Source organism: Equus caballus, chromosome 28 (genome assembly GCF_041296265.1).
Source record: "Equus caballus isolate H_3958 breed thoroughbred chromosome 28, TB-T2T, whole genome shotgun sequence".
Lineage (NCBI taxonomy): Eukaryota > Metazoa > Chordata > Mammalia > Perissodactyla > Equidae > Equus > Equus caballus.
The window spans coordinates 42,266,407-42,285,828 of record NC_091711.1 but is presented as its reverse complement, the minus strand read 5'-3'; the positions used below and the strand labels follow the sequence as shown (position 1 = coordinate 42,285,828).

At 39.7% G+C, this 19,422-nt stretch overlaps 1 protein-coding gene across 5 annotated transcripts in view; it reads right to left on the bottom strand.

The window, feature by feature from the left end:
- TNRC6B (trinucleotide repeat containing adaptor 6B) overlaps positions 1-19,422 on the bottom strand; it is a 237,441-nt gene that overhangs the window by 152,146 nt on the left and 65,873 nt on the right. For all 5 annotated transcript variants that reach the window (XM_070253655.1, XM_023631472.2, XM_070253657.1 and 2 more), the window contains one exon: positions 18,287-18,377. In XM_070253655.1, the coding sequence (XP_070109756.1) occupies positions 18,287-18,331 (45 nt within the window). In that variant the 5' untranslated portion in view covers positions 18,332-18,377. The remainder of the gene's footprint in view (positions 1-18,286; positions 18,378-19,422) is intronic.

Genomic DNA, 19,422 nt, shown 5'->3' with positions numbered 1-19,422 from the left:
CTAGAAGGTTGGAATCTTGAGCCCTACCCACCGACCCCCAGGAAGGGGAAGTGGGTATAGGCTGCAAATTAAGCTCTATAAAAACTCTTGAACAAGGAGCTCTGATGAGCTTCCCAGTTAGTAAACTTATCCACATGCCGGGGGTGAGGAGGCCACCCTAGCTCCATGGAAACAGAAGCTCCTGCCCTCCAGACCCTTCTGGACCTTGCCCTATGTACCTCTTCATCTGGCTGTCCTTGTACATCTTTTATTAATATCCTTTATAATAAACTGGTAAATGTAAGTAAATGTTTTTTTGAGTTCTGTGAGCCGCTATAGCAAATTGATAGAACCTGAGGAGAGGGTCATGGGAACTTCCGATTTCTAGCCAGTCAGTCAGAAGCACAGGTAATAACCTGGACTTGCTACTGGTATCTGAAGTGGGGGCAGTCTTATGAGACCAAGCCCTTAAGCTGTGGGATCTGACTCCATCTCCAGGTGGACAGTGTCGGAATTCAGTAAAATTTGTATGACACCCTGTGTTCGCTGAGAATTGGAGAACTCCCTGGTGGTGCTGGAAAACACACTGAACTAGTATATAGAAATACAATTGATTCTTTTTTTATTGACCTTGTATCCTACAAGTTACTAAACTCACTGATTAGTTCTAGTAGCTTTTTTTGTAGATTCCATTAGATTTTCTACACAGACAAGTATGTGGGCTGCTAATAAAGATGGTTTAAATTCTTCCTTTCCAGTCTGGAAGCCTTTTTCTTTTTCCTTTTTCTTGCCTTATTACCACAGCTAGAACTTCTAGGACAATGTTGAATGCAAGTGGCAACAATAGATATCCTTCCTTTTGCTCTTCATCTTAGCAGTAAAGCATTCAGTCATTCACCATTCAGTTTAATGTTAACTGTAGGATTTTCATAAAAGCCCTTTATCATGTTGAGTAGTTCCTTCTATTCCTACTTTGCTGAGAGTTTTAACAGGAATGGATGTGGCATTTGTCAAATGCTTTCTCTGCATCTGTTGAGTTCATCATATAGTTTTTCTTTTTTAGTTTGTCAATGTAATGAATTACATTGACTGACCTTTGAATGTTAAATCAAGCCTGCATTCCCGGGATAAGCCCCACATGGTCACGTATTATATTGTTGGATTCAATATGCTAAAACTATGTTCAGAATTTTTGTACTTATGCTCATGAGAGATACTGTAGTTTTCTTTGCTTGCAATGTCTTTATCTCGTTTTGGTATCAGAGCAATGCCAGTCTCACAGAATGAGCTGGGAAGTATTCCCTTCTCTTCAAGTGAAACATATAACATAAGAACCTTAAAACAGTATTCTTCCATTTCCCCCTCCAGGCCTTTATGCTACTGTAATTGTACATTATACAGATGTAAATGTTAAAAACCCAGAATGCATTTGTATTATTTTTGTTCAAACAATCAATTCTCTTTTAAGGAGATTTAAATAATAGAAAAAAAGTTATATATTTACCCATGTAGTTTCCATTTCCTGAGCTCCTCATTCCGTTGCATAGATTCATATTTCCATCTGGCATCATTTTCCTTCTCCCTTTAACATTCCTCATAGGAAGGGTACATTGGTGAGGAATTACTTCAGCTTTTGTATGTCTGAAACAGTCTTTATTTAGCCTTCAATTTTGAAAGAAATTCTTGCTGCTTACAGAATTCAAGGTTAAGTTTTTTCTTTCAGTGTTTTAAAGATGTTGCTCCACTGTCATCTTGTTTGCATCGTTTCCAAAGAGAAATTCTTATCTTTGTTCCTGTTAATAGTGTCTTTTTTCCTCTAGTTTTAAGATTTTCCCTTTCACTGGTTTTGAGTAATTTGATTATGATGTGCTTTGGCATGGTTTTCTTAGTTTTTCTTGTGCTTCAGGCACATTGAGCTTTTTGGATGTGTGAGTTTGCAGTTTTTATCAAATTGGAAAAATTGGGGGCGATTATTTCTCATTTTTCTGCTCACCCCACGCCCCGTCTCCTTCAGAGACTCCCAATGCATATGCATTAGGCTGCTTGAAGTTGTCCACAGCAAACTGATGCTATTTTCACTTTTTGCTTTTTCTATTCTTTTTTCTCTGTTGGGTAGTTTCTTTTGGCATGTCTTTCAATTCACTACTCTTTTATTCTGTAACGTCTAATCTGCTGCTAATCCCATCCAGTAGATTTTTCATCTCAAAATTATAGTTCTCAACCCTAGAAATTTGATTTGGGTCTTTTTTCCTAATACCTTCCAAGTTTCTGCTTGACTTTTTGAACATCTGAAATAGTTATAGTTAAGTGTTTTAATATTCTCCTCTGCTAATTCTGACATCTGTGCCAATTGTGAGTTGGTTTCAGTTGATAGATTTTTTCCTCATTATGTTTGTATCTTCCTGCTTTTTACGTGCCTGAAAATCTTTGCTTGGGTAACAGACGTTGTGAATTTTACTTTGCTGGGTGCTGAATATTTTCGTATTGCTATAAACATTTTTGAGCTTTGTTCTTGATCTCAGTTAAATTACTTAGAACCAGTTTGTTCCTTTTGGGGCTTGCTTTTAGGATTTGTTAAGCCAGATCAGAGCAGTGTTTAGTTAGGGCTTATTATTCCCCACTGCTGAGGCGAGAACTCTAGTGGTACTACTACTGAGTACTCTTCCTAATGCTCCGTGAATTATGAGGTTTTCTAGCCTACAGCAACACGAACCATTACTGGCACAGTTTGAGTGCCAGACACTGTTCCCTCTAATCCCCTCTCATGGGTCCTCCTCCTGCCCCAGCCTTCAGTATCTCCTCATATGCATGTGCCAAAAAGTACTCTGCTGAAAACTCAGGGTGAACCCTCCACAGATCTCCAGAGTTCTCTCTCTGTGCAGCTGTCTTCTCTCTAGTACCATGTCCTGCAAACTCTAGGTGCCTTAGTCTCCCCAGACTCTCAGCAATGTCACCTCACCTGAGAGGGTCCATTGGGCTTTGCCTGGGCCCCCCTTCCCTGCACTGCAGCCTGGAAGCTCTCTCAAGGCAGGACGCTGGGGCAGTCAGAGGACTCACCTTATTTGTTTTCCAATCACTGTCCTTCATTACCTGATGTCCATTGTTTCGAAAACCATTGTTTCAAATACATTTTGTCTATCTTTAAATTGTTGTTATTTCCAGTGGGAGGGTAAATCCTGTCCCTGATACTCCATCTTGCCCAGAAGCTGAAGCCCCAATGACTTTTTAAAAAAATTGTGGTAAAACATACATAACATAAAGTTTACCATTTTAATCATTTTTAAGTGCACAGTTCAGTGGTATCAGGTACATTCACACTGTTGTGCAGCCATCACCACCACCCATCTCCAGAACTTTTTTCACCTTCCCAAACTGAAACTCTATACCCATTAAACAACAACTCTCTATTCCTCTCTCCCTTCATTCCCTCGCAACCACCCTTCTACTTTCTGTCTCTTTGAATCTGACTACTCCAGGTGTCTCATATAAGTAGACTAATACAGTATTTGTCCTTTTGTGTCTGGCTTATTTCACTTAGCATAATGTCTTCAAGGTTCATCCATGTTGCAGCATGTATCAGAGTTTCCTTCCTCTTCAAGGCTGAATAATATTCCACTGTACAGAAGTATCACATTTTGTTTATCCATTCATCTGCTGATGGACACTGCATTGTTTTTACCTTTTGGCCATGGTGAATAATGCTGCTATGAACATGGGTGTGCACATATCTGTTTCAGTCCCTGCTTTCAATTCTTTTTGTTTGTTTATTATTATTATTTTTTTATTGAGGTCACATTGGCTTATAACATTATATAAATTTCAGGTGTACAGAATTATATTTTGACTTCCATATCCTGCTTTCAATACTTAATGACTTTTTATTACTAAATGGAATATCCTTCCTGGGTCCCCATTTCTCCTTATCCTCTAAGTGACATGTGACACAGTAGCCATCTCCACTCTTTTGAAAACCTCCTCTGCCTTGTACTGGACTACACTCTCCACTTTTCTTCTCTCTCACCCAATCTTAGGGCCTCCAAATTTGTTGCCATGACTTAGAAAGCTCTTCTCTCATATTGTTACATGAAAGCTTCCTTCATATGATTTAGGGATCAGCCCAAGTGCCATCTCTTTGAAGAGATTTTCTCTGACCACCTCAACTAAAATAGCTCCCACACTCAGTCACTCTAGCATAACACCTATCACCACCTGGAAGGATCACTTATTTATGTGTTTTGTTGTCTGACTCCCCCCCCCCCCAAGAATGCAAACTCCTTGAGGAAGTGATTTTGAATGTCTTATTCATTATAAAGCCGGCATAAGAAGATGTTCGATAAATATTTGCTGACGCTCTAATTTGCTAATATTTACTTCACTTTCTCCTACTACTCTCTAAACATTTATTTCTCCAGATTCTGTCCTTGGGCCTCTCTTCACATTCTGCCACAGCAATTTCATCTAATCTCACAGTTTCAACTATTAAATCTGAGTGATTCCTCATTCTATATTTCTAGCCCTGGCTTTCCCTGACTCCAGCCCCATATTTTCACCTGGCTGACAGACACGGCCACGAGGATAGCATGCTGGCATCTCAAACTCTGTTCAGTACAAAATTCATCCTACTTCCCCCCAAACCTGTTTCTTCTCTTCTGTTTCCTATTTCTGACAATAGCGCCCCGGTCCTCCAGTCACTTAGCTTGAAATCTTGATGTCATCCTTAATTTCTCCTTTTCCTTTTCGTCCATATCAAATTAACTGCTAAATCCTAGCCATTTTATAAATGTTATACCTTTCCAACCACCTGCTCCATTCCAGGTACTGTAGGTAATTTAAAAAGAAAGCATACATATTTCCTGAAATACAAAGCTGAGAAGGACAGCTAATATATTGGATGACAGAATCAATATTCAAAGTGGTCTCAGTAGATTAAGAAGCAGTGTGGAAGCTCCTAAAATTGTTTTTTTTTTTAAATTGAGGTATAATTCACAAACAGAAAAATACACAAACCTTAAGCGTAGAGCTCAGTGAATTTTAGATATGGTTGCACCCATGTAATCACCACATAGATTAAGACAGCACATTTCCATCTCCCCAGAAAACTCCCATAGGCCCCTTCCCTTGAACACCCCCACCCCCACCCCCAGGTAACTATTCTGTCACCACAGATGAGCTTTACATGTTCATGAACTTTCACATAATTAGAATCTGGCAGGATGTACTTTTGTTTCTGTCTTTTTTCACTCAATATAATGTTTGAGATTCACTCATGTTGTTATGCACATCAGAAGTTCAGTTTTTAAAATTAGTAGTATTTCATTGAACAAACATGCTATAACTTATTAATTCACCTGTTGATGGACAGTTGGGCTATATTTGGTTTGGAGCTGTTATAAATAAAGCTACCATGGATATTCTCACATAAGTCTTTTTGTGAACATATGCTGTTATTTCTATTGGGTTTACACCTAGAAGTGGAAAGTCTGGGTTATATTACAGGCATATGTTTAACTTTATTAGAGATTTGAGAAACAGTTTCTAAAGTAGTTGTACCATTTCATGCTCTTTCCAACAACATATGAGAGTTCCAGTTGCTCCAAATTCTTGCCAACACTTGGTATAGTTAGTCTTTTGAACTGTGGTGAGTATCACATTACGGTTTTAATTTGCATTTCCCTCATGAACAATAATATTGAATATCCTATTTTCATGACCATTTGGATATCTTATTTTGTGAAATGCCTATTTGTGTCTTTCATATTTTTATTTGAGTTGTTTGACTTCCTTTTTTTTCTTTGGTCAGGAAGATTGTTCCTAAGCTAACATGTCAATCTTCCTCTATTTTGTACATGGGATGCCATCATAGCACGGCTTGATGAGTGATGTGTAGGTCCGTGCTCTGGATCTGGACCCATGAACCCCGGGGGTACCTAAGCGAGGTATGCAAACTTAACGACTATACCACCAGGCGGCCGCTGTTTGACCTTTTCTTATTGATTTTTAGGAATTCTTTATTCAGTCTAGATGTGAGACTTTTATTAGATAAGTGTATTGCAAGTGTCTTCTCCCAGTCTGTAGTTTTTCCACATTCTTAATAGTGTCAATATATTAGCAAATGTTTAAAAAATTTTTTAATGAAATTCAACTGAACAACTATTCTATTTTATGGTTAGTACTTTCTGCAACTACCTAAGGTCATAAGACATCTATTATGTTGTCTTCCAAAAGCTTTGCAGTTTTAGCCCTGACATTTAGGTCTACAATCCATCTCAAATTAGGTTTTATGTATGGTACGTGATACAGGGATCACGGCTCATGTACTTCCAGATGGTTATCTGGCTGCTCCAGCACCATTTATTGAAAGATCTTCCTTTCCCTTGTTGAATTACATTAGTCTTTTGAAAAACCTTTTTTTTAAAATTCTGATGTCTTATACTTGAAGTTCAAGAGAATCAGTTGTACTACGATAGGATGTAAGACCAGTATAACAGCAGTGTACTGGATAATGTAGGTGACTTTGAGACAAATAAGCACTTCCCCCATCCTTTGAAGTTTATTGTGACCATATGATTATAGTCAAAGAGATGATAAGCACAGTGGAATGTACAACTTTGACACAGTCTTTCAAGGAAATTGTCAAGTTGTCTCCTTTTTGCTAGATGGATTATAGACGTGATGGCTGGGGCTGGAGCAACCACCTTAGAGCACAAGGTGGAAGTAACATATTGAAGATAGAACAAAATAGAACCACAAGTCCCTGATAATTGGAGAATGACCATATAGGTCCTGGACCATCTACGGAGTTTTTTAAGAAAGATATGAGGGGCCAGCCCTGTGGCCGAGTAGTTGAGTTCGTGCGCTCCACTTCAGCGGCCCAGGGTTTCACTGGTTCGGATCCTGGGCATGGATGTGGCACCACTCATCAGGCCATGCTGAGGTGGTGTCCCACATGCCACTACTAGAAGGACCCACAACTAAAAAAATTATACAGCTATGTATCGGGGGGCTTTGGGGAGAAAAAGGAAAAATAAAATCTTAAAAAAAAAAAGAAAGAAAGATATGAGAACTGTCTTCACATATTTGAGAGAGTGGTTTGTAGAATAAAGGGTAATTTTTATTCTTCCTTATTCTATACAGCAGAAACAAGAATAAATTGTGTTGAAGCTACAAGGATTTTCCTTCAAAAAACACAGAATCTTCTATTTTTTAATAAGTTAGGAAAGGTTTTTAAGATAAAGGAAAAAAAGATGATAAAATAACAAACATACCCGTGTAACCATCACCCAGATTTAACATATCTGCTTTAGACTTCTCCCCCTCTTTTTTAAAGAAATAAAATACTGGTAAGGTTTAGAGTTGAGGCCACCTGTGTCGCCCACTCCAAACCCAACCCGTTCCTCCTCCCCAGATGTAACCTGACTCTGAAGTTCCTGCGTCTGACCTCTCAGAGAGACTTCTAACAATTCACTGGTTCTTCCTCCTCTGAGTGCCCCTTAGCTCAGCTGTGGTCTGCCTTCCACAGGCACGGGAGTCACCTGGGGTGCTTGGAAAAGATATAGATCCCAGGGGCCCAACTCTGGAGATTCTGTTTCAGTAAATCCAGGGTGGGGCCTGGTCACCTTCATTTTATTTTTCTAATTTTTAAATTTTTTTTCAACTTCATTCTAAAAAGCATGCAAGGTACAAATCAGAACCACAATGAGACAGCATTTCATATCCGCCAGAAGGCTAAAATAAAAAATACACCCAATAACAAGCTGACGAGTATGTGGACATATTAGAACCCTCACACATTTCTTGCGGGAATGTAAAATGGTGCAGCCATTTGGAAAACGGTTTGGCAGTTCCTCAAAAAGTAAAACATAGAGTTAACATATAGTCTAGGAATTCCACTCCTGGTTATTCACCCAAGAGAAATGAAAGCATATGTCCACACAAGAACTTAGACACGAGCATTCACAGCATTACTCATAACAGCCAAAAGGTGGAAACAACTCAAATGTCCATCAAGTGATGATGTCAATAAACAAAATGTGGAATATCCGTACAATGGGATAGTACACAGCCATAAAAAGGAATGATGTACTGATATATGCTACAACATAGATGAACCTTGAAAACACTAAGCTAAGTGAAAGAAATCTCACACACAAAGAACATGTATTGTATGATTCTATTTCTATGACATGTCCAGAATAGGCAGTTCTATTCCTATAGCTTAGTGGTTGCCTCAGGCCAGGAGGAAAAAGAATGGGGAGTGAGTGCTAACAGGTACAGGGTTTCTTTTTGGAGTAATGAAAACATTCCTAAATTAGATTGTGGTGATGGTTATACAACTCTGTGAATACAGTCACGTGCCGCATAACAACGTTTCGGTCAGTGATGGACCGCATATATGATGGTGGTCCCATAAGATTAGTACCATGTAGCGTAGGCGTGCAGTAGGCTACCCCATCTACATTTGTGTAAGCACACTCTATGATATTTGCACAACGATGATATCGCCTAACAACGCATTCCTCAGACGTATCCCTGTCATTAAACGACACACGACAATACACTAAAAACCACTGAATTGTGTACTTTAAATGGATAAATTTTATCATGTATGAAACATACCTTAATAAAGCTCTTAAAAAAAGAAGAGAAAAGAAAAGTACCTAAGACACTTCTTATGCATACTAAGTATGACACAGCCTTAAGCAGTTCCTAGAGTTCTACACTCAGGCCTTTTCTCATTTCCCAGGTCCCATCTATTCCTACATGCTGAAAACTCCCAAATATATACCTTGTTGTCCTCTCTCTCACTTTCTCTTCTTCCAAAATGCCCACTAAGTATCTTCTCCTGGGGTGCCTGAAGACGCCTCAATATTTCAAAATCCAAACCCTCCATACATACCTACTCAAAAACAACAACAGTAACAACAGCTACAACCACCCTTGCTCTCTCCTGGATTGCATGCTATCATTCAACCCTCTGTTTCAAACTAAACATTTCACCTTTGTCTCCCAGTGCCCCCATCCCATTCTTCCTGACCACATCTCCTGTGGGTCCTCTCCTCTTCAGACCGACTGTCGTTCCTTATTCCAAGCCTTCCTCAACCCTCACGAAGAGACTCCTAACTGGTCTCCCGCCTTCCACTTTAAACCCTGTCTGTAATCACTTCTGCAGAGTGCCACCACAGGGTCTTTCTAAGTCACATACCAGGCCAGGTTTCTCTCTTCAGCAGCTCCCTGTGGCCTGCATGGGATTCTGTCTCTAACCTCGTCTCCCACAGTCTCACACACACCTCCCAGTGCTCCAACATCTCTTCTCAAGAGAAGCGTATGACTGAACATACACAAAGCACTCTCTCCCCTCATACGCATTCTTCTACATCCAGGTGACTTTCCTAAGAAGTTTCTCTGATATAAGTAAACAGAGCTGATTACTCTGCCTTATAACTTCTTCAGATGGAGGACTGAACTTAGCATGGCCTTTGGAGTCAGACAGACCTGGAATCCAATCCAAACTATATTATTTGCCAGCTATGTAAACAAGTGGGAAAAATACCTATCTTGCATGGTTTCTTTCACAGTCTGCTCTTAAAATATCAAAATCCATGAAATCTTGCTATAATCTGCTAAATCAGATTCAGTCTAAGGTAGAGATATCCTAAATTTAAAGAAGCAAAATACTTCATCTAAATCATCTTGTTTAACTCTCTTTAACATACAGCCAATCAACAGATCACTTTATTCTTTGTAGACAAAGACTAAGTTTACTCGTTACCTTTGATAACAATAAAGAGAATATTATAGCTGAAATGTTGGCTTCCTGATTCAGTAAAATTTTTTGTGTGTGTGCATGTGAGGAAGATTGGCCCAGAGCTAACATCTCTGGCCAATCTTCCTCTTTTTGCTTGAGGAAGATTGTTGCTGAGCTAACATCGGTGCCAATCTTCCTCCATTTTATGTGGGATGCCGCCACAGCGTGGCTTGATGAGTGGTGTTAGGTCCACATCCAGGATCCAAACCTGTGAACCCTGGGCCACTGAAGCTGAGCACGCAGACTTAACCACTACATCACTGGGCTTGCCCCTTCAGTAAGTCTTTTTTATTTGTAGTAATTAACAGAGACACAAGGGCACTTAAATCTATAGGTATAATTTTTAAACCCTAGAGCTCATTTACTTTTATTATTATAAAGTGCTTAAATATACAAAAAAAGAACATAGAATAAGATCACAAACACCCAACTGCTCAGTTTTATGATAATTTTCACTACACTTGCTTAGATATTGCTTAAAAAAATAAACATTCCAAGACTATAACTACAGAATCTCTACAACTAGTAAGCCAGTACCAACTCATTTAAAATATTAACCTAAATTATATTAAATTCAAAGTGAGAAGTAGCTGTGGAGTGGAAATTAAGAATTCTAATCCATCCTTGCTGGAAATATAATGGAAGATTACATCAGCATTGATTGGAGGCTGCCCCAGGAATGCTGGTTTTTGCCTCCCAATTCATATGTCTTTCTGGGATCTACTTCCTCATCTATGGTCCCTATCATCCTATTCTGAGAACTCAAGACCCAGTGGAAATCAGCCCAGGGGTGGGGTTGGGCCAATGAGACTTGCTTTCTTTAGAGAATGTGAGTGTTCAAGAGGCAGATATTCTATGTAGTCTATCCTCTACCTCAACACCAGTTATCACAAGAGAACAAATCAAAAAGCAAAATGCACATCTCCTCCCATGCTTTAGAAATCTGTTGCCTATTCTTGAAACTTGTTAGCCTAAGATAATCTGGTCTCCACCATGACCTCCTCTTCAACCTGGGCCTCAACACTCTCATCACCGTGTGGTGGATTAAAGACGACTCTAAATGTTCTGCCAGTCCTCCCATTGAGAGGTGGAATCTGTTTCTCCTCCCCTTGAATCTGGGGTGGCCTGTGACTTGCTTTAATTCAACAGAATGCAGAGGAAGTAAAGCTGTGTGACTTCTGAGGCTGAGCCTTAAGGCGTCTTGAGCTTCTGCATGCTTGGAATCCTCTCTCTTGGAGCCCAGTGGCCATGCTGTGAGAAACCCGAGCCATGTCGAGAGGTCACATGGAGGGGATCCTTGATGCTTGAGTCAACAGCCTCAAGCTGAGCTCCCAACTGACAGTCAGCACCGATTGCCAGCCATGTGAGTGAGCCATTTTGGACCTTTCTGGCTAGTTGGGTCTCCAGATGACTGTAGCCCTTGCTGATACCACTTTGGAACAGGAAAACTGCCCTACTGAGCCCAGGCAACAGCAGAATTGTGAGAGATAATAAAAGTTGTAGTAGCATCTTGTTTTTTAATATACACAACCTTTACTTTTTAGAATAGGTTTAGATTAACAGAAAGATTATGAAGATAGTGTCCCCAGTGGGGAACCCAGTTCCCACCATCATTAACATCTTACCTTAGTACATTTGTCATAATTAACGAACCAATGCTGACACATTATTATTAGCTAAAATCCATACTTTATTCAGATTTCCTTAGTTTTTACCTAATGTCCTTATTCTATTCCAGGACCCTAGCCAGGATATCCCATTCTATTTAGTCATCACATCTCCTTAGGCTCCTTATGGCTGTGACAATTTCTCAGACATTTCTCATTTTCCTTGACAATTTTGAGGAGGACTGGTCAGGTATTTTGTATGATGCCCCTCTATTGAGATTTTCGTGATGTTTTTCTCATGATTAGAGAGGAGCAATGGGTTTTTGGGAAGAAGACAACCAAGGCAAAGTGCCATTTCATCCCATCACATCAAGGGTACCTGTGGTAAATGTGACCCATCACTATTGATGCTGACTTCGGTCACCTGGCTGAGACAGTGCTCGTCAGGTTTCTCTACCATGCGAAGCCACAGTTAAGGAGTAGGGAGTTATGCTTCATCCACATCCTTGAGGGTGGAGTATCCATATAAATTATTTGGAATTCTTCTGCCCAAGAGACTGTGACGGTGGTTTTAAACCACTAAGTTTTGGTGTGGTTTAATGTATAGTAAGATATCTAAAACACACAAACCTTTTCACCATCTCCTGTTATACTTCACCAGTAAAATATGCTACATATGGTTCATTCTTCTTATAATGCCCTTCCCATCCCACCCACCTACTCACCAACCAACCAATGAAAATAAACAAAAAAACCCTGTTTTTCAACAAAACCCAGCTCAAGTGTTACCCTCTCTATTGTGGAGCTTCCTTCCAGGAAGAATTCATTGCTGTGACCTAGCTCCCAAGGCACACACTTAATACCACTATCACAGCCCTTATGATGCAGCTGCCTCCCTCCCCTAGACTAAAAGTTCCCAAGGTGCAGAGACCACGCTTTATGTAAATTTGCATGCCATACCTAGGACATCAGCACATAGTAGGTGGCCCGTGTTTGCTGAATTAAATAATCAACTGAATGACTATAAAAGTGTATTTTTTTATAATATCTCAATTAAAAAGATTTTTAAGGGGCCAGGCTGATGGCGCAGCTGTTAAGTGCGCACATTCCGCTTCGGCGGCCCGGGGTTCTCTGGTTCAGATCTCGGGTATGGACATGGCACCGCTTGGCAAGCCATGCTGTGGTAGGCATCCCACATATAAAGTAGAGGAGGATGGGCACGGATGTTAGCTCAGGGCCAGTCTCCCTCAGCAAAAAGAGGAGGATTGACTGCAGATGTTAGCTTGGGGCTAGTCTTCCTCAACAACAACAACAAAAGATTTTTAAAGAGAAGGGACAATGTAAATAAATAGCTATGGTCCAAGATATGTCAGTAAATCCACACTAGAACTGAAAGCTCCCTTGTACTGTACAGTTCCACTATGTGACAGCTAGACCAGGCACGGAGAAACTGATCACTGCATCCAATGAGTCAAAGCCACATATGACAGATAAACAGTATCTGTTTTCAGATCCATGTGACATACTAAATACTAAATAAATCAGGTCACATGAGTCTCTCTCCGAGGAAATCAGGTCAATGAAGTACATGCCCCCACCTGTGGATTTCTTGATACGTCATCAAACACTTTTTACAGAACACAATTTTCATATTTAACTTTTGAAAGTGGAACAATAAGACGGATTCATGGGTAACTGTGTTAGTTCTATCCAATTTTCTCTCTCACATACACAGTAGGGAAATTAAATAAGCCCTGAAGTCGTCCTTGGGAAAAACACAAGGCGTAGTCACTGTGCCTCTGAAGGATATATTCAGGGGCTTCTCAAGTTTTACATTAATAATAACTCTGTCAACTTGTCTTCCTTCAGTATTTACAACAGAAGCTTTCAGTAAAATAGCAGAACTCTCTTGGAGAAAGTGATTAGGTCATACAAAATTGCATTCTAGTGACCGGGGAAAAAAGCTAGTTCTAAACTAATGTGAAACTTAACATTCTTTTTTCTTGCTTCTACTTAAAATTCTTAGAGCTCCAAGAATCAAAACAAAGAAAATCACAGTTCACTGAGGCAACTGTGTATGTCAGTACCCAGTACAGTTCCTGGCACAGAGTAGATGTTCAATAAATATTTGCTGAATTAATGAGATGAAGAGAAAGAGGGAGAGAGGAAGGAAGGTAAAAAAAAATAAGCAAGAAAAAAATGGAACGAACACTTGTACTTAATTAAAGAATTATCTATGGCCAATCTACAGCAATCTTTTTTTTCTTCTTTTCTTTCTCTCCTTCTCCCAAAGTCTCCCAGTACATAGCTGTGTATTCCAGTTGTAGGTCCCTCTGGTTCTGCTATGTGGGACGCTGCCTCAGCATGGCTTCAGGAGCGGTACTAGGTTGGCATCCAGGATCTGAACCGGCGAAACCCCAGGCCGCAGAAGCGGAGCGTGGGAGCATAACCACTTGGCCACCGGGCTGGTCCCCACAGCAATCTTTCAGAAGCCATCTTCTGCTTTTTATCTTTCTAGCAGAGAAATGCAGACTTCCTAACTTCACTTCCCAACTCTTGAAGAATATCTCATCCCTAGTCCACCTACACTTAAACATCTCTCTCTAAGAAGAACCTATGGAAGATGCTGCAGAGTCTCAGAGAACGTTTCTTCAAGAGGGCCATCAAAATTCACATTCTCCAAGAACAACTCCTTTGCCAATCCTGTCCAACCATAAGCATCCCTGATTTCCACTTGCATAACACTTTTATGGATATTTCTAAAACTGCCTTGATCCTTATATTCATTTAATAACTATTCTAAACACCTTCTCTACAACTGCAATTCCAAATTTTTCCCTTTAACAGGAAAACTAAATCCTTAAGGTCCTCAGTCGTGCACTCTAAATTCTCCAAATAACTATGACCTCCATTTCAGAGGCAATGCGAAGAAGCTGAAGCCCACTTTCTTTCCTCTTCCCAATACCACTCCACCACTGGACAGGAGTCAGAAGAGCGGCTTCAGCCCCAGCACAGGCACTGCTGCAGCACGAGGGGACCAGTCTCACTGATGCCAGTTCCCTCAGGCTCTCAAATCTGAGGAACCGTTCCCATAAATGCGCTCTGCCTTCCTCCACTCACTTCTTCCCTCTTTTCTCAAACATGCATGGCCTCCTGCACTTCAACTAATGCCTCCGTCTCGCTGCTGTTCTCTCCTCCATTTACTTTCAACATTCCCAAAATTGAGTGGTAGACTATAGCCACAACTCTTACTTTTTTACCATTTAATTTCTTTTTTACCCATAAAATTTGGTTTCTGACTCTCCTACTCTAATGAAATGGCACTCGAGCACCATTAATAAGTTATTTTTTAAAACTTTCTTACTGTGGAAAATTTCAAGCATATACAAATGAACCCCTACGTACCCATCACCAAGCTTCAACAGTTGTCAACATTCTGTCATTCTTGTTTCACCTACAGTTCCACCCATTCTCCATCTCTATTGGATTATTACTTAGGTTTTTCAGGTAAAATATACCTGAAAAATTGTAATTTTTATTGTAACTGTAAATTATAGCAGTATAATTTTGACAAATAGATGCCCATGTGACCCACACGCCTATCAGACACAGAAATCTCCATCCCCCTAGAAAGTTTTCTTGTGTCCCTTCTCCTCAATTAGTTTTTAAAAAAACAAATCCAGATGCCTTTCTCAATTACCAACCTCCTTGGCTTCTTGGCAGCATCTGACAATACTGACTGTATCTTTTTCTTGAAATTCACCTCTTGGTTTCTATAACGCAAAACAGTATTCCAAATCTTCCTCAAGTCACATCAGTTTCACCTCTTCAACACACCTCTAGTCTGTCTGTCCTTCACTTCTAGTGCCACTACACTAATCCAGTCCACCGTCTTTTCTCTCACCTGAATGACTACATCTGCCTTCTCACCTTCCTCCACCTGTCGTCTCCCTCCTTCACCTCTTGCCTCTCTCCAATCCGCTCTCCATATAGCAGCCAGAGTGACCTTTTAAAAACACAAATCATATCATGTTACTCCCCAACTCAACAGCCTTCAAGGGCTTCCCAGTGTACAGAGGAAAAATTCACATTTCTCACCATGACCTTTGAGTCTTGCAAGGTCTCTGCCTCCCTCTCTAACCTCCTATTACCATTTGGCCACATGGGACTACTGACAGTTCTTGGCAGAGGCCAAAGGCTTTTGAAGCTGTTTCCTCTGTCTAGAACACTGTTCTTGTAGCTCTTAACATCGCTGGCTCCTCATTCTTTAGCTCTCAGCTGAAACGTCACCTTCTAAGACAGGTCTTCCTTGACTAACCTAAGCTTGTTCTCCCAGTCACCCTATATTACATTACTTTATTTTATTCATAGTATTGGCCATCATCCATAATTATTATCTTTATTTATATTTTTTTCTCCCACTAAAATGTAACCACCTTGAGAGTAAAAACCACATCTTTTTGGTTCATTGTTGTATCCTGATAACGTGTGCTCAAGAATTATTTATTGAAAAAAAATGGATTTAGCTCAAAATCACGGTTTTGTAGAAAATTCCCCATTTTTCCTCCAAACCAGCTGCCTTTCCTGATTTCTTTCTGTTAACAGGCAACCACAAATTGTGTTACCATAGTGCTATGATAAATTCCTGCACTGACATCAAATCATTCCACATAAATAAGATTAAAACAAAAAGAAGCATAAGAAAGAAAAAAACATAAACTAACACTGACGAAGTTAAAGTTATAATCTAATTTCTACTTACTGCAAGTATAAAAAGAATGTTCTTTTATTCTTTAGTTTAATTGATTCTAAACTGATAAACTACTCAGCAATTGAAAAAATCAAGAAATCCGGTCTTTTCTTTCTTCCCAGAATGAAGGTAGAAACTGAGCTTATGGCACCATAAAATATACTATATTGGTGTAATTACACGCTTGCCAAGTAATCTTCCAATTGCAACTTAGCTTTCCAGGGAGGGAATGTACTAGCCAGAGGATCCAAGAATCCACCCTTCCTTAACATTATATTTCATTATAAATTAGTCAATTAGGATCTTGGAGACCTCAGAAATCCTGGGGTCTATGTGTCTTGGGAGGCCTAGGTGTGTGTGTCCCTGTGTGTGTTTGGGGAGAGTCCCGGAGTGCGTGCTTATCTCACAGGTTCTGACTAACCCTAAGCGAGATTCAGGATCTAGATGATGTAGACTGATGAAAGTCTGTAGGCTTCTTCTTTGGCTACAGAAATAAGGAAGTGATCTGGTGAGTTGCCGGGGGTAAAGCCCCCAGCGGACAGGATGACATCTGTCCCTCCACCCAGCTCATGGACTGCAGAGAGGAGGGATTCTGAAAGAAGCTTCAGGAGCCGTTTTCACGAGGGACCCCAGACTCAGGGCATGAGCAGTGCTTCTCTGAAGCTCAGCGCACAAAGTGCAAGAGAACTGAGAAGCTGTGGGGGTGTTTCTCTAAAACTTGTGAAGCATTGCATGAGGCCAGTAGGCAGCAAGGACAGGTCTGAGGGGGAGCCACTGGCATTGTTTTTCCTTTTTTTAAAAAAATAATTTATTGGGGCTGGCCCAGTGGTGAAGTGGTTAAGTTCATGCCCTATACTTTGACAGCCTGGGGTTCATAGGTTTGGATCCCAGGCGCGGACCTATGCACCACTCATCAAACCATGCTGTGGTGGTGACCCATATACAAAACAGAGGAACACTGGCAACAGATGTCAGGTCAGGGACAATCCTCCTCACACACACAAAATAATAATAATAATTCAGTGATGTGAAATTCACATACATAAAAGTAACCATTTTAAGGTGAACAATTCAGTGGCATTTAGTATATTTACAATGTTGTACAACCACCACCTCCATCAAGTTCCAAAACATTTTCATCAACCTAAACAGAAACCCCACACCCATTAGGTACTCATTTCTCACTCCCCCTTGCCCTAAAACAAACCCTGACAACCACCAGTCTCTGTTCCACCTCTTTGGATTTATCTATTCTGTATATTTCATGTAAATGGAATCATACAATGTGTGACCTTTTATGCCTGGCTTCTTCCACTTAGCATGATGTTTTGGAGGGTCCCTGTGACATTTTGACACCTCTCCACTTTTGCTCTGGTGAAGGAATAAGCCTTCCCCAGAGAGTATAAGCAGCAGCGGCAGCAGCAAAGGATCCCCCTCAGGTGGATTCAGGGCAGCAGATAATGCCACAGGTGCTCGGGACTGTCCAGGACACCATGTGAGATGCCCTCAGAGCTTCCAGGAAGGATCAGAGACAATTTTGAAAGGAGAAGGAGGGATGTGAGGGTGATACTGAAGGTTCCATGTGACCAGCAGAGAAAGAGTTGCGGAGATTCACAGCACAGAGCCAGATATAGAGAGAGACAGATAAACCATAGATAACTTTTTATATATAGGGTTTGACAATAATAATATTCCTTCAAGCTTTAGCTTGAAAAACCAAACCAAATAAATTACCATTTAAAAATTTATAACAGAAAAATGTCTAAATAATGATCAGTGATGCTTCTGTGCAGCACGAACCAGGACAGGTTTTACTTTTTATCTTATGTACTTCTGATTTGTTTTAATTTTTAAAATAAGTATATGTAACTTGCATAATAAAATTTTAAAAGATAAAGTGCCAGTATTCTAAAAATGAATCATAAAGTTCTCTATGAGTTCAGTAAAATTTGTTTTAAATTTGTCATGTAGCGTAACAAAAATGGATATTGAGAAGAAAATAATCTTCTCAATCTTAGGTTAGCTTCTAATTTAAACCAACCTAGTTTCTAAATTCACCTAAAACAAAACACCCACGCGACTCATCCATTGCCTCTGTTGTTTAATTTCTACTCAAGTCGTTTGCACCCTTAGTAATTCACTGACCTTGGAACTGCTTTCTTCCGATACTTCTCCCTCATTGGTCTGCATGGGAACAGACTTTGTGCAAAACTCTGCAGAAACACACAAATACTGCCTAAAAGAGGTAAGAAGAAGAAAAAATACATAAGGAATTCAGTATGAAAATTTGTTTTTTCAAAGATTTAGATTGAAATTCTGTCATTGAGACCATGGATACTGTGAAACAATGAACTTTAACTTAATTGTGTGTGTGTGCGTGTGTGCGCGTATGCACACACACATACATGCATCTTAGGTAAGAAAGAAGGAAGGAGGGAGGGAGGGAATTTTCCCCACCTTACGGGAGAGGATAGTTAGGAAAGGTTTAAGACATTGGGGTATTAAATAGTTCTAGATTCCTTTCTCCTTTTTATTTGACTTTAGGCAGAGGTAAAAAATCTTCAGTAATTTCTATTGGAATTGACTGGGTTTCTTGAGTTTATAATTTATGTTCAACATTTTCGGTATTTTATAACTGAAATTAAGATGTAGTCTAATGGGTGATCTCATTATTTTTATTTTAAGAAAATTTGCTTACTAAACTAAATGTCAGTTTATTTTTATATGAGAATAGGCTATTCATAGGGCAAGACAATAAAAAGTAGTAATTTTTCCATTAAGGATAAAATGACTCAAACAAAAGTTTGTTAACATTTTATGATTTAAAATGTGCCAAAAAGAAACTACTAAACGTTTATGCAACATTTAATTTATTAAATACATAATTATTGAGGAATAATTACTCAAACTGACACAAAACAAATCTCCATTATAGTACAGGTATGAATATTTTAAAACCTTTCAAATATTTTAAAAGGCTTATAGCTACAAAATATAAAAGTTAAAAGATGCTTGACAGTGTATCATTTTTGTAGGCAGAGGAATCTCGTCATGAATGCAGCATCTCCTGGGCCTGGTGATCTGGTTCTGATGCAGGCTTCTCAATAACCAACCACAAGATGTGAGGCCAAGAAGGCACTTCCAGCAACCTGTTTCGTCATCTATTGGGTGGGAAGAGGGTATCGAGACACCTACTGTGCTCACCTAAGGTTTTCTGGTAACCAATGTGTATTTACATGATGTGCAAGGTAGAATTGGTACGGTGGAAGCTCTCTTAATCA